This window comes from Polypterus senegalus, chromosome 6 (assembly GCF_016835505.1).
Source record: "Polypterus senegalus isolate Bchr_013 chromosome 6, ASM1683550v1, whole genome shotgun sequence".
Lineage (NCBI taxonomy): Eukaryota > Metazoa > Chordata > Cladistia > Polypteriformes > Polypteridae > Polypterus > Polypterus senegalus.
In genome coordinates this window covers 97,070,135-97,082,945 of record NC_053159.1, presented here as the reverse complement: position 1 = coordinate 97,082,945, position 12,811 = coordinate 97,070,135, and the positions used below count along the sequence as shown (strand labels likewise).

At 38.8% G+C, this 12,811-nt stretch overlaps 1 protein-coding gene across 1 annotated transcript in view; it reads right to left on the bottom strand.

Annotated features, from left to right (window-relative positions):
- Positions 1-4,753: 4,753 nt before the first annotated feature.
- LOC120530648 (E3 ubiquitin-protein ligase TRIM50-like) overlaps positions 4,754-12,811 on the bottom strand; it is a 31,810-nt gene continuing 23,752 nt past the window's right edge. Inside the window, exons 5-8 of the mRNA XM_039755071.1 lie at positions 11,985-12,215; positions 11,180-11,202; positions 8,466-8,596; positions 4,754-5,316 (exon numbers count right to left, since the gene is read on the bottom strand). Of these exons, the coding sequence (XP_039611005.1) occupies positions 4,754-5,316; positions 8,466-8,596; positions 11,180-11,202; positions 11,985-12,215 (948 nt within the window). The remainder of the gene's footprint in view (positions 5,317-8,465; positions 8,597-11,179; positions 11,203-11,984; positions 12,216-12,811) is intronic.

Sequence of the window (12,811 nt, the reverse complement as noted above, 5' to 3'; positions counted from 1 at the left end):
TCTGCTTCAGCATTGCTATTTAATATTCTGTCATACTGTAAATAAAGTACAAACTGTGATTAACTACTTTTGCAATTTTGAAGCCAATAATTTTAGTGGAAATTTTTTGTGCTTAATAAAATCAAAATTTCATTAAAAATACAAATTGCACTTATGTTTCTTTACACTTTGCCTACATTACTTGAATGCTATAAAAATGACAGTAAGAACTAATTCTTCAGTCTGCATTTCTTCTGTTTTTTGTTTTGTCATCCTAAAGGTCTTCAAAACTAAAATATTATTCTGAAAACTTTTTTGGGCCCTACTTGTGTTAATTCCTTTAAAATGTTGCATGTGGGGATATGAAAACAAGTAGTGGGGCCTAGTGAGTTAAAATCCAAAGTGGCTGTGTGTAGTCTGAAAAACATTTAACAGTAAATCATCTGACCTTACATTTAGGATTTGAATTGCACCTTTATGTCAGTTATGTAGAAGGGAGACTATATACAAGCTTTTGCTCTTGTTACTCCATAGCCATAAGGCCAGTTTTATGTTAGTCATTTCAAATATGTATAGCAGGGGTGCCCACACTTTTTCGGCTTGCAAGCTACTTTTAAAATGACCAGGTCGAAATGATCTACCTAAATTAAAAATTTTATTTATTTTTATATATATATATATATATATATATATATATATATATATATATATATATATATATATATACACACACACAGTGGTGTGAAAAACTATTTGCCCCCTTCCTGATTTCTTTTGTTTCTGATCATCAAACACATTTAACCATTAGTCAAATATAACACAAGTAAACACAAAATGCAGTTTTTAAATGATGGTTTTATTATTTAGGGAGAAAAAATCCAAACCTACATGGCCCTGTGTGAAAAGTAATTGCCCCTTGTTAAAAATAACCTAACTGTGGTGTATCACACCTGAGTTCAATTTCCGTAGCCACCCCAGGCCTGATTACTGCCACATCTGTTTCAATCAAGAAATCACTTAAATAGGAGCTGCCTGACACAGAGAAGTAGACCAAAAGCACCTCAAAAGCTAGACATCATGCCAAGATCCAAAGAAATTCAGGAACAAATTACAACAGAAGTAATTGAGATCTATCAGTCTGGTAAAGGTTATAAAGCCATTTCTAAAGCTTTGGGACTCCGGCGAACCACAGTGAGAGCCATTATCCACAAATGGCAAAAACATGGAACAGTGGTGAACCTTCCCAGGAGTGGCCGGCCAACCAAAATTACCCCAAGAGCGCAGAGACGACTCATCCGAGAGGTCACAAAGACCCCAGGACAACGTCTAAAGAACTGCAGGCCTCACTTGCCTCAATTAAGGTCAGTGTTCACGACTCCACCATAAGAAAGAGACTGGGCAAAAACGGCCTGCATGGCAGATTTCCAAGACGCGAAACCACTGTTAAGCAAAAAGAACATTAGGGCTCGTCTTAATTTTGCTAAGAAACATCTCAATGATTGCCAAGACTTTTGGGAAAATACCTTGTGGACTGATGAGACAAAAGTTGAACTTTTGGAAGGCAAATGTCCCGCTACATCTGGCGTAAAAGGAACACAGCATTTCAGAAAAGAACATCATACCAACAGTAAAATATGGTGGTGGTAGTGTGATGGTCTGGGGTTGTTTTGCTGCTTCAGGACCTGGAAGGCTTGCTGTGATAGATGGAACCATGAATTCTACTGTCTATCAAAAAATCCTGAAGGAGAATGTCCGCCATCTGTTCGTCAACTCAAGCTGAAGCGATCTTGGGTGCTGCAACAGGACAATGACCCAAAACACACCAGCAAGTCCACCTTTGAATGGCTGAAGAAAAACAAAATGAAGACTTTGGAGTGGTCTAGTCAAAGTCCTGACCTGAATCCAATTGAGATGCTATGGTATGACCTTAAAAAGGCGGTTCATGCTAGAAAACACTCAAATAAAGCTGAATTACAACAATTCTGCAAAGATGAGTGGGCCAAAATTCCTCCAGAGCGCTGTAAAAGACTCATTGCAAGTTATCGCAAACGCTTGATTGCAGTTATTACTGCTAAGGGTGGCCCAACCAGTTATTAGGTTCAGGGGGCAATTACTTTTTCACACAGGGCCATGTAGGTTTGGATTTTTTTTCTCCCTAAATAATAAAAACCATCATTTAAAAACTGCATTTTGTGTTTATATTTGACTAATGGTTAAATGTGTTTGATGATCAGAAACATTTTGTGTGACAAAAATGTGAAAGAATAAGAAATCAGGAAGGGGGCAAATAGTTTTTCATACCACTGTATATGTATATATAAATTTTATATACATACAGTGGTACCTTGGTATACGTCTGCTTTGGAATAAGTCCAACTTGGTATACGTCCTGTTTGGACACGAAAAATTTTGCTTGGTATATGACCTTTGTTTGGAATACGACTCGCGTGCTAACCTTGTTTACCTCTCTCGAGACAAAGCCACAACTGCCCACGAGCGTTAGTGCACCAGTTGCTAGCATTCAGTGAACAACCCGGCTATAACTCTCTGTGAACTTTCACGTGTGTGATATAGCGGTCCACAGCTCCTGTCGAAGTCCAGCTTCAAAATAAATAATTACCGCGCTCGCAGCTTAGTGAGGGGGCGTGGTGGTCATGTGGCTGAAGGTTGTCAGGGCGATTAGCGATGTGGGCATTTCTCACCAAAGTGCACTTGTGAGATACGGTTCGCATTCATGATTGTTCCTGGGGCTGCTTATCTTGATAAACAGAAGCACGAGTCAGCTAGAAGGGGAGTAAAAAAGAAAGGACGGGAGGTTGAGTGAGAGAGAGAGAGTGAGCGAGTGAAGTAGGCAGAGTTAACGTCAGCTGCAAGTAGGGCGACTCCCCTTTTGGGAAGCAGGGGGGCCGCCAGGTAAAAAGGCACCGGGCTTCTTCTTGTTTTTTTTTTTATTTTAAAGAATGCTTCCTGCTCTATTTTAACTTCGTTGTTTTTACGAAGACCTTTTTCTATTGTTTTTAACCTCCACGTTTCACTTCTGATTTTATGGATTATTTATTGGAACTTTGGAGACTGCACTTTAATTTGAACACCTTGTTTTGTTAATTGTTTTAATAAAAGCACTTTGCACTTTTTTACCACCCCCTTGCTTTGTTGTTACCGATGAGGTTAGCAGTGAGGCACATTACCGACGGTGTAGGGTTCAAGGGCTCCCAGGCAGCAGATGGGAGCATACAGCAAACCTGCATCGTCACAACGTGATTTTGTGTTTTTTTCATGTAAATTTGAATTGATTGTTGAAAAGTATGAAGGTGGCATGCGTATCCGGGACATGGCTGTTGCATACCGTTTGCCGAGAACGACAGTATCTACGATTGTGAAAAAAAAGATGTTATTAAAAAGTAAGTGAGGTAAAATTTTCATTTATTTCATCTAATTGCTTTTGTATTTATGTATTTTACTATTAAGCAGTGTTTAAATTATTTTATACAACCCCATCAATGTATAATATGCTAATAGCAATAGGATTTTTTTTTTCATGGGAACGGATTAATCATTTTCCCATTATTTCTTATGGGAAAAATTTGTTTGGTATACGTCCTGTTTGATATAAGTCAAAGGGTCTGGAACGAATTAAGGACGTATACCAAGGTTCCACTGTATGTATGTATATATATATATATATATATATATATATATATATATATATATATATATATATATATATATATATATATATATATACATACATACATACACACATATATCATTCGAAGTATGAATCACATTCTGATTGTATGGGTGGTTACCTACCAGGTAACGTGTGTGGTTGGTCTGCAAGTCGGCAAACATCCGCCACGGGTGCCCTTTCAGTTGCGAGAAGCAGATCATAGAATGCTACATAGTTAACTGTCAAATAATGCAAAGAGTACGCAACATGCGTTTCGTCCTATTTTGGGCTCATCAGGCGAACACACTCCACTGCACCCCTCATCGGGGATCGAACCTCAGCTGTCAGACAAACGCACTTTGATTGTGACATTGTGAGAAAAAAAAAATCCTCTTCCAATTCCACATCCAGCCCATACCCTCCCTAAACATTTTTTTTTTTAAATCCCTTCTTTAGTCGATATAAATTGGAAGGCTAACTAGATCACAGCCGGAGGTTTGCAGTAGCTCGCGCGTTTCATCATACGTGCGGGATGACCAGTGTGTTAAAAGAAAAGAGACCTCAGATTGGCCTGTATGTCAGTCAAGTGGCAAATGCCATAGGGAGGAAATATGATAGACTAATGTTGAAAAAAAATTTTTTGAATGCAACGTGATCTACCTGCACTACCTTTGTGATCTACCAGTCGATCGCGATCGACGCATTGGGCACCCCTGATGCATAGTATAGAGTTCCTCAATAATACTATATACTTCATTTCCTTTGCAGATCATCATATGCTATTTTCCAGTATCCATGTACATACAAATTACTTTCAGATTCATATTTTGAACATTTAGGAAATTTAGACTTTTTATCCCAAGTGCTCACCTATAGATGTGGGGGCTATTATTTAAAACAGTACCTGCTAGAATGTACAGATTTAAGACTTTTGAGACCGTTATGGTCTCCAAGTGTTGTTAAATGAATACTTTTATAGCCACAAGTAATTTGTTCATAGGAGTAATGACTGATCTCTGTTAAGCAGGCACAGGCTTTCCTAATAAAAAGAAACCCAAGTAGATCTTTACATTTTATCTTCTGTGGTTTTCTAAACTTTTACCTTTAGGAAGTCTTTTTATTAGAGTGGAATAGAATAAGGGGAAGAGTGTTTGTTCCCCTTTCGTGCCAGCAAGTATCAAAGAGAGGATACACCTTTCCCTGCAACTCTGCCTGGAAGCTGTAGATGAAGCCAAGCTCATTGTCACTGTCTGCATCATAAAAAGTCAGTTCACCTTTCTCATAATCCAGGAAGATTCCAATCTTGCTTGGCCTAGATGTCACAGGAATTGGTATGCGGGTGTTGGCAAAAGCTTCATACAGACGGCCTTCCTTCAACCCTATTAGCCACACTCCGCTGTCTGGGTTTTTGGGAAGTTTGCCCTTGCGACTTGTGGTCCCCTTAATGAGGCCTAGCCTCCACTTTATCTTCTCTCCAACAATTACTTCCCAGTAGTGCTTACCAGAAGAAAAACCTCGGTTTGCTAGAACACAGTAACTGTAGCTGAAACGTTCCATATTATTGGGCACCCTGTTGACCAGGATGCCACACTCCACCGCTGTGTTGTCACGGCTCAGTTTTAGCGTTGGGTGTGCTGTCAGGGGGTCAAGCTTCAGGGTCTCAGGGGCTGCACAGAAAATAGTGGTGTCAGTCACACAGTCTGGAAAAATATCATATGATTGATAAACATCCATATTTGAAGAACTGATTCCATTCATTATGAATTCACTTGATACACTTAGCCATAAAATGAATTTGATGTCTATTAAAATGTGAGTATGCTACACTTATTAGATGGAGTAGAAGCACTGCTACTGTATAGGTTTCTCAGAATGTAGATGTCCTTTTAAGCACTGCTCTTCCTCAGAAGTGGTTAGCCACTCCATGATATGTAGATGTTAAAAGCTTTTTTTGTTTCAGGAAAGAGCAAGTTTTCTGTAAAATGTTGCTTGCGTTTAGGCTGGATTTGTAATTAATGAATTTATCAGCAAAGAAGAATATAAAGTGAGAGATTTCTGTCTTACCCCTAAGTATATAACCAGCATTATCACAAGTTAGAAATGATATATGCATATTGCAGTTGTATCCGTGAACCTGCCTGAGCTGTCCTTAATTATATATAATGAATAACTGCAAAATCGGATGCACATATGTAATTGCTCAATGGCAACTCTGGTCTGTACCGGGAACTGAGAAGGATGGCTGCGAAGGCTCTGAGGGCAGATAAAGAGGCTTTTCTTAGAGGAATCTGTGAGCAGTTGACACACCATCTGTGGTCTAGCGACCCATGTCCTGCTTACAGAGGAATTAAAACATTACGCACATTTGAATCTGTTCCTCGGAGAGTCGCAGTCAGGGCAGCTGATGGAATGGTCCTTACGGATGACACTGGAGTTGTGACCCGCTGGGCTGGCTACTTTGAGCAGTTGTTCTAAGCTAATCCTCCGGCTAGGACGTTGAATATCTCTGGGTTCATGGTTCTTGAGGCTGATCCTCCAATTTGCTGAGAACCACCCAATCTCACTTGAGATTGCACAGGTGGCGAACCAGCTGGGGGGGGGCTGCAGAGATCTGTGGTATCCAGAGTGAACTTCTCCAGGCTGGGGGTAAGGCTGTCATCCTGGCATTGCAAGCAATCTTTGCTTCCATTTGGGAGACTGGCATCATCCCTGAGTGGAAAACGGGATTTGTCATCCCTATCTGGAAAGGGAAGGGTGATCGCCTGGATTGCAGCAACTACAGGGGGATAACACTGCTCTCGGTGCTGGGTAAGGTCCTTGCTGAGGTCATCCTCAATAGGATCCGTGATCACTTGCTCACCAACCAGCGGCCGTAACAGTCTGGTTTTACGCCTAAGAAGTCTACCATCGACCGCATCCTGGCACTGAGGGTTCTCATAGAGTGCAATCACAAATATCGGCAGAGTTTCTTTGCAGCCTTTGTTGATTTTCACAAAGCGTTCGACTCAGTTGATCGAGCTGCCCTGTGGAACATCCTGAGGGTTGCTGGATATCATGGCTGGCCTGTACACTGGTACTGTGAGTGCTGTGTAGAGCAGAGGCAGGACCTCAGCATTTTTCCCAGTTGATTCTGGGGTTTGTTGGGTGTGTTCTTGCTCCTACTCTGTTCAATGCTTGTATGGACTGGCTGTTGGGCAAGGTTGTGGGGTCCAGCGGCTGTGGGGCATCTGTTGGTGAAGAAAGATCCACAGATCTTGACTTTGCTGACGATGCTGTGATCTTTGCGGAGTCAATGGAGGCTCTGATCGGGGCGTTTGAGAGACTGAGCAAGGAGTCCGAGGGTCTGGGCTTGCGAGTGTCCTGGATAAAAACCAAGATCCAGACCTTTAATGACCTCTTGGGCACAGCCATCAGCAGTGTATCTGTTTGCGGAAAGAGTGTTGACCTTGTCGAGAGGTTTACTTACCTTGGCAGTGACATTCATGTCTCTGGTGACTCTTCCTGTGAAGTCAGTAGATGGATTGGGAGAGCATGGGGGGGTCATGAGGTTGCTGGAAAGTGGTGTGTGGCGCTCCCGATATCTATGCAAAAGGATGAAGGTCCAAGTCTTTAGAGTCCTGTCTTGCTATATGGTTGTGAGACATGGACGCTGTCCAGTGACCTGAGATGAAGACTGGACTCCTTTGGTACTGTGTCTCTCCGGAAAATCCTTGGGTACCATTGGTTTGACTTTGTGTCGAATGAGCGGTTGCTTATGGAGTCCCAAATGAGGCACATTACCTGCATTGTGAGGGAGCATCAGTTATGGCACTACGGCCATGTGGCGCATTTCCCCGAGGGTGATCCGGCTCGTAAGATCCTCATTGTTGGGGACCCGAATGGCTGGACCAGGCCAAGGGGTCGCCCATGTAACACTTGGCTGTGTCAGATAGAGGGTCATTTCCGGAGGACGGGACTGGACCGTGTGTCTGCCTGGGGGGGGTTGCAAACTGGGATCCAGGGTTGTTTCGCTGTGTAGTGGGTGCAGCAATGCACTGTACCAGTGCATGCTCCCCAACTTGACTTGCCTTGAGTAGCAGACTGGCATTCTACAAATGAATACTTTTAAGATTGTATTCACTTCCATATAAACTGGTTGATCTTGGTCCCTTGTATGCTGCTTGTGTTGAAATCTATTTTTTACATATTGAAATTATATTAACATGTCATATTCTAAAACCTGCTAAATGCAATTCAAAATGACTTTGGATGCAGGCACAATAATAGAAGGTTACTATTGGATTCCACAATTTCTTTCATCGTTTTTCCCCTACAAGTTTTTTTTTTTTTTTGTGGTCTTAGGGAATCAAGGCCCGGAGGCTGTCAAAAACAGGGCTTGTTAAAGTCCATTGAGGCATTCCTTGTGTGATTTTTGGGCTATACAAGAAATACATTATTGTTCTTCTTGTTGTAGTATAGCATTGGATGTACACCTAAAAACTTGCACATGAAGCACCTACCAATTGCACACTGATGTCATCCTAATCCAGATGTATATGAAGACTCAATATTTAACTTAAGTACTTACCTTCCTACTTAGTATTTTTTGATCTGTTTATTCTCACCATGTTAACAAAATTATGACACGTTAACAAGCAATATTAACAAGGCAGAATTCCATGATGAGAGTTTACCTTGACAGCATTTTAATTTCTGTGAAACAGGCTACAGTAGAAGAAACCCACACCAGGCAGGAATGAGAAGAAAACACATTAAACTCCACAATAAAATTACCCCTGCCAATGACAAAAAGGAAGCCCAGAGAAGAGTGGCATACCTGGCAGTATTCTCCGGTGAAGTCTCTTCCACACTGTCATTTTGATATCATCATTGTGGAAGCCTGGCTTAAAAGAAATTGCATTGTACACCGCAGTGGCTGTCTGCTGTTGCTGTTGTGCTTCTCTACACCTGATGGGACAGAATAAATGTGTTATAAAGAACAATTAACCTATAGCCAAGGTTAAGGTGCTGCAAAACATATGGAGTGGAATGTAGTTACTATTTATAACAGTTGGCTTCCTTAAAATTCTCCAGGTATATAAAGTAATTATTGTCACATTTATTGAATACAGTGAAATTCTTACTTGCATGTGCTAATTAACATGTAACAACACATCACCAGTCTCTGTTTTACATTTTACATCACTATTTACCATTAGGAGGCATTAAGTTCCATTCAATTGCAGATGATAATAATCTGTACTCATGAATAATACTGATTAATAACTATCATTCTAATGTCTTTGAGTAAAGATGTAATGCAACACTAGAAAACATATGAACATTGTTTCAGGTTGAGGCAATAAATGTTAAACTTCTTTTGACTTTATAGATTCAGTTACCACTGGTGCCTCGCATCTCCTGAAGTCTAGGTTTGAGTCCTTGCCAGTCACTTTTTGTGTGTAGTTTACATGTTCTTTCCTGGTCTGTGTGAGTTTTCTCTTAAACATATGCAGGTTAAATTGTCTGCATATGTGTCCATAAATGACTTGTGCTTTGTGCACATTTCTACTAAGATAGGTCCTGCAATTTAGCAACATATTGCTGCCTATTAGTATAAATGCTTCTCATACCCATTTTAATATTAATTTAATATTAATTCTATAGGTGCAAATTCAGAAAATAAAGAAAGTAATTATCAGCCCGAAACAAGTGGAACTGAAAAAAAAGCACATCCAATTCGGCTCAGAATTAAAAGACAAAGAGTAAAAGACTAAGTAGAACTTCATAAAGACGTTCACAAACGTTGGCGGTAAACACATGCAGAGCAGGTTACAGATTATGAAAGCAGTGTAATTCAAAAGGCTATAAAAAAAAAAAAACATTGGTCGCTATACACATGTGGAGAAACTTAAAGGATATGAAAGTAGGAAAATTAGAAATTATAAAAAAAAAGAAAGTAAAGATTGCAGTAGCGGAAACAAACTGCCTCATTTAACTATGCACCAGTCTAACTTTGGTTTTTGCACAGTAATCACTGCACTATTGCACCTTAACACTTATTTCTACTTTATTCACATAATTTTACTTATTTATTATGTTCTACTATACTGTTATCTTTCAATCTATGACTTTTTGTTACTCTAACTGATATTCTTCTAACTTTACACAGTTTTTGATAAGCGGATCAGGATGCATTTCACTGCGTGCGACAAAGAATCTTGAGAATTACAAAAACTGAGTTTACGGCACATGCATTTATTGGTTACTTTGTAAAAAAAGATTATTAACTGGTGATGATGTACAGTAGATCGTTTTGTCTGTGCTGAAATTCCAAACAGAGAAACCTATCCTGAATTATGGTGCAAAGTCATTAAACACATATCTCACTGACCTCATTAAAAAGATTCAGCATATTGGGACTTGCAAGATTACAAATATTGTTTTTACAGAAGTTCTGAAATAAAAGTGAAACTAATGAAATAGCAACAATTCAAAGAAAAAAAAACTTAAGTGTGTATCCGGAAAACCAAACATGGGGGTTGGCGAGTGAAGCAAGCAGGGGTGAAGCCCCCTATTGTGTATGTGTATGTGTATGTGTATATATATATATATATATATATATATATATATATATATATATATACTGTAGCCCTGTCCCATTAAATGTCTTTAAAAGTGTATTATCAAGTACAGTTGTGATTTACTTTACAGTGCTTTTTTTTCCTTCTTTGTGAGTTGTGGTTTTCTGCTTACTTTTACAACTAAAGAATCTGTAAAGTTCCAAGTTAAGGTCTTCTTTTGATTAGTAATACCTGTGATGAATGTGGCAAAAATTAGCAAGTAATAACCTCCTTATATTCGGTGCACTTGACAATAAACTTCAGCTTGAGTCACAGACACCCCCCTGTGGTCAATCAGTGAACATTGTGGGTTGCATCAGTGAAGAGATGAAGAGGACAAATCAACTCTTAAGTATGACAGAATGTATTTTGATGTGGAAGAAAAACTCCAGAATGAATCAGTATGGCATGAACAAATGAGTTTTTCTTATGATGGACTGGTGCAAGATTCTACTGGGAATAGGCTTCAGTTCCTCTTGTCTTTAAAACTGTGCTAAGCAGATGCAATAAATAGATGGAAGAAACTGCTACAAAAAAGGTAACATGTCTTGAACGTGTCTGTCTTAATGGAAGGAAAACATGTAAACCCTGTACAGATAGCACAGGGGCTGGGATTTGAGCTCAGACTCCTGAAGCTGTAAAGTATCAGGGCTATCCAGTATGACACCACACTGGCTGGCAAGAACAATTAAGTGCATTAAAAAAATAAAATATACTGTTTAGACGTGTTTGCTAATAATGAAAAAATATTTGTGCTGTGGGTAGACCAGAGGCTCTCTAGGTTTAAGTCACAAACTGTCTTTGGATGGTAAAATCCCTAAAGTAATTAATTATTAACTTATACCTTTTAATAATATTAATTTATAGCCAGGTATTAATTTATCTGGTACCATAGGCGGCTTCAGTAAAATTAGTTTATTCTTCTTACCTAAGAACGATACAGCCATACTTCTAGGAGTAAGAAAAGAGAAAGAGAATACATGTGAGGATTGTAGTTGTAAAGCAAATGTATATACTGTGACCAAATACATTTATGTGAATTACAGAATTCAACATTGTAATAATGACATAATTAGCAACACTTGTTTCATTCAAAATATATCTTAGAATCTAGGTAATGATTTCCTTAGCTTTATTATATGCTATTAAAGCTTGATAACTTGTACACATTCACATTATTACAAGAACAGAGGAAATGTGAATAAATCTAATGTAGAACATCTTAAATAATGTTAACAACAGACACAAAGATAGAGATGATGCAATGTGTGTTTAGTTTTAGTGCACATAATAAAAATGTACAGCATATGTGCACAGTTAAAAATGTATGTGCCCACTATCTGTGGGCTTTTTGTGCAATGCCAGTACAAACCTTAATTTACATAAATCCTAAAAATGAGACCCTTTACATCAACTTTGTTTCTGCATCTAACTGTAAAAAAAAACGTTTTTTTCCTCATTCCTGGGTTTCCACACAAACCCCAGGTTATACAGATCTGGTTGGTCTTTCCTACATTGCAATGTACAATATAAATAAATAAGAAATATTAGGCAAGCGTAATTTTTTTAGGGTAGGAAGAGTGGCAGGAGGCATCCCCAAAGAATAACTGTGTAACTCCATACTCTTCTTAAAGCAGGTAAATACTGAAAACTGTGCCAGCTACTACTATATAATTATACAAGCTATTAACCCAAGTAAATCAGCCTCTGCCTCAGTTCTGGGCCTTTCTCACCCTGATGAAGTTAAGGTGATTCTCATTGTTCAACTGTTCTAAAGTGCTCTGGATCTCCTGAAACTTGCCCAGTGTTTGAGTCATGTCTGCAACTTGTTGTTCAATCGTGCTAATCAGGGCATTTGCCTTTAGCTCCACCATTTGCACAAAGTTGGACTCCTCTTCCTCAATGTAGTGTCGCAGCTCACCAAATTCTTTACGAATGACCCACTTGAAGACATCTGACTCATTCTAATTTGTGGAAGAAAAAACAAACAAAAAAAATATTTACTAGACCGTTTCCTTTATATAAGGAACCATAACAGCAAAAATACATCCAGACAATATAAGTCTTTGCTTTTGTCTTTTCGAGAATGTCCGCTTAGAATGTTAAATTATTTCAAAGACGGCAGTCATGTTTTGGCAAAATACATTTTCAACCATTTCTAAACAGGTTTGTGTTTTCTAGCAATGCATATTGAATCTTTGCGGCTGCAAATCATTTCATTTATCTTTTATTAGACAGTTTTGCCATTTTTCTACTAGAACCAGGAGCTACAACAAAGTCATAACGTGTTTTTGGCATCTTTCCCAAGAAAGAACTTTAAAAGGCAGCATTACATGTCTGTTAATTTCATCAAACATAATGTGAATTTGCATTCTTAGATTATACGAAATAAAAGATAAGGAGTAAATTCCTGCTTTGCTAAATGTTCTTTTTTTCTACTTTTTCAAACATTTTCTATTTTTGTTTCTGTTTCTGTTCTGATCTGTTTTGTTTGTGTTTTACACTCTGTAGAATGTCTCTAACAGCTTCTTTCAAATTCACAAATTCAATTGCTCAGCAG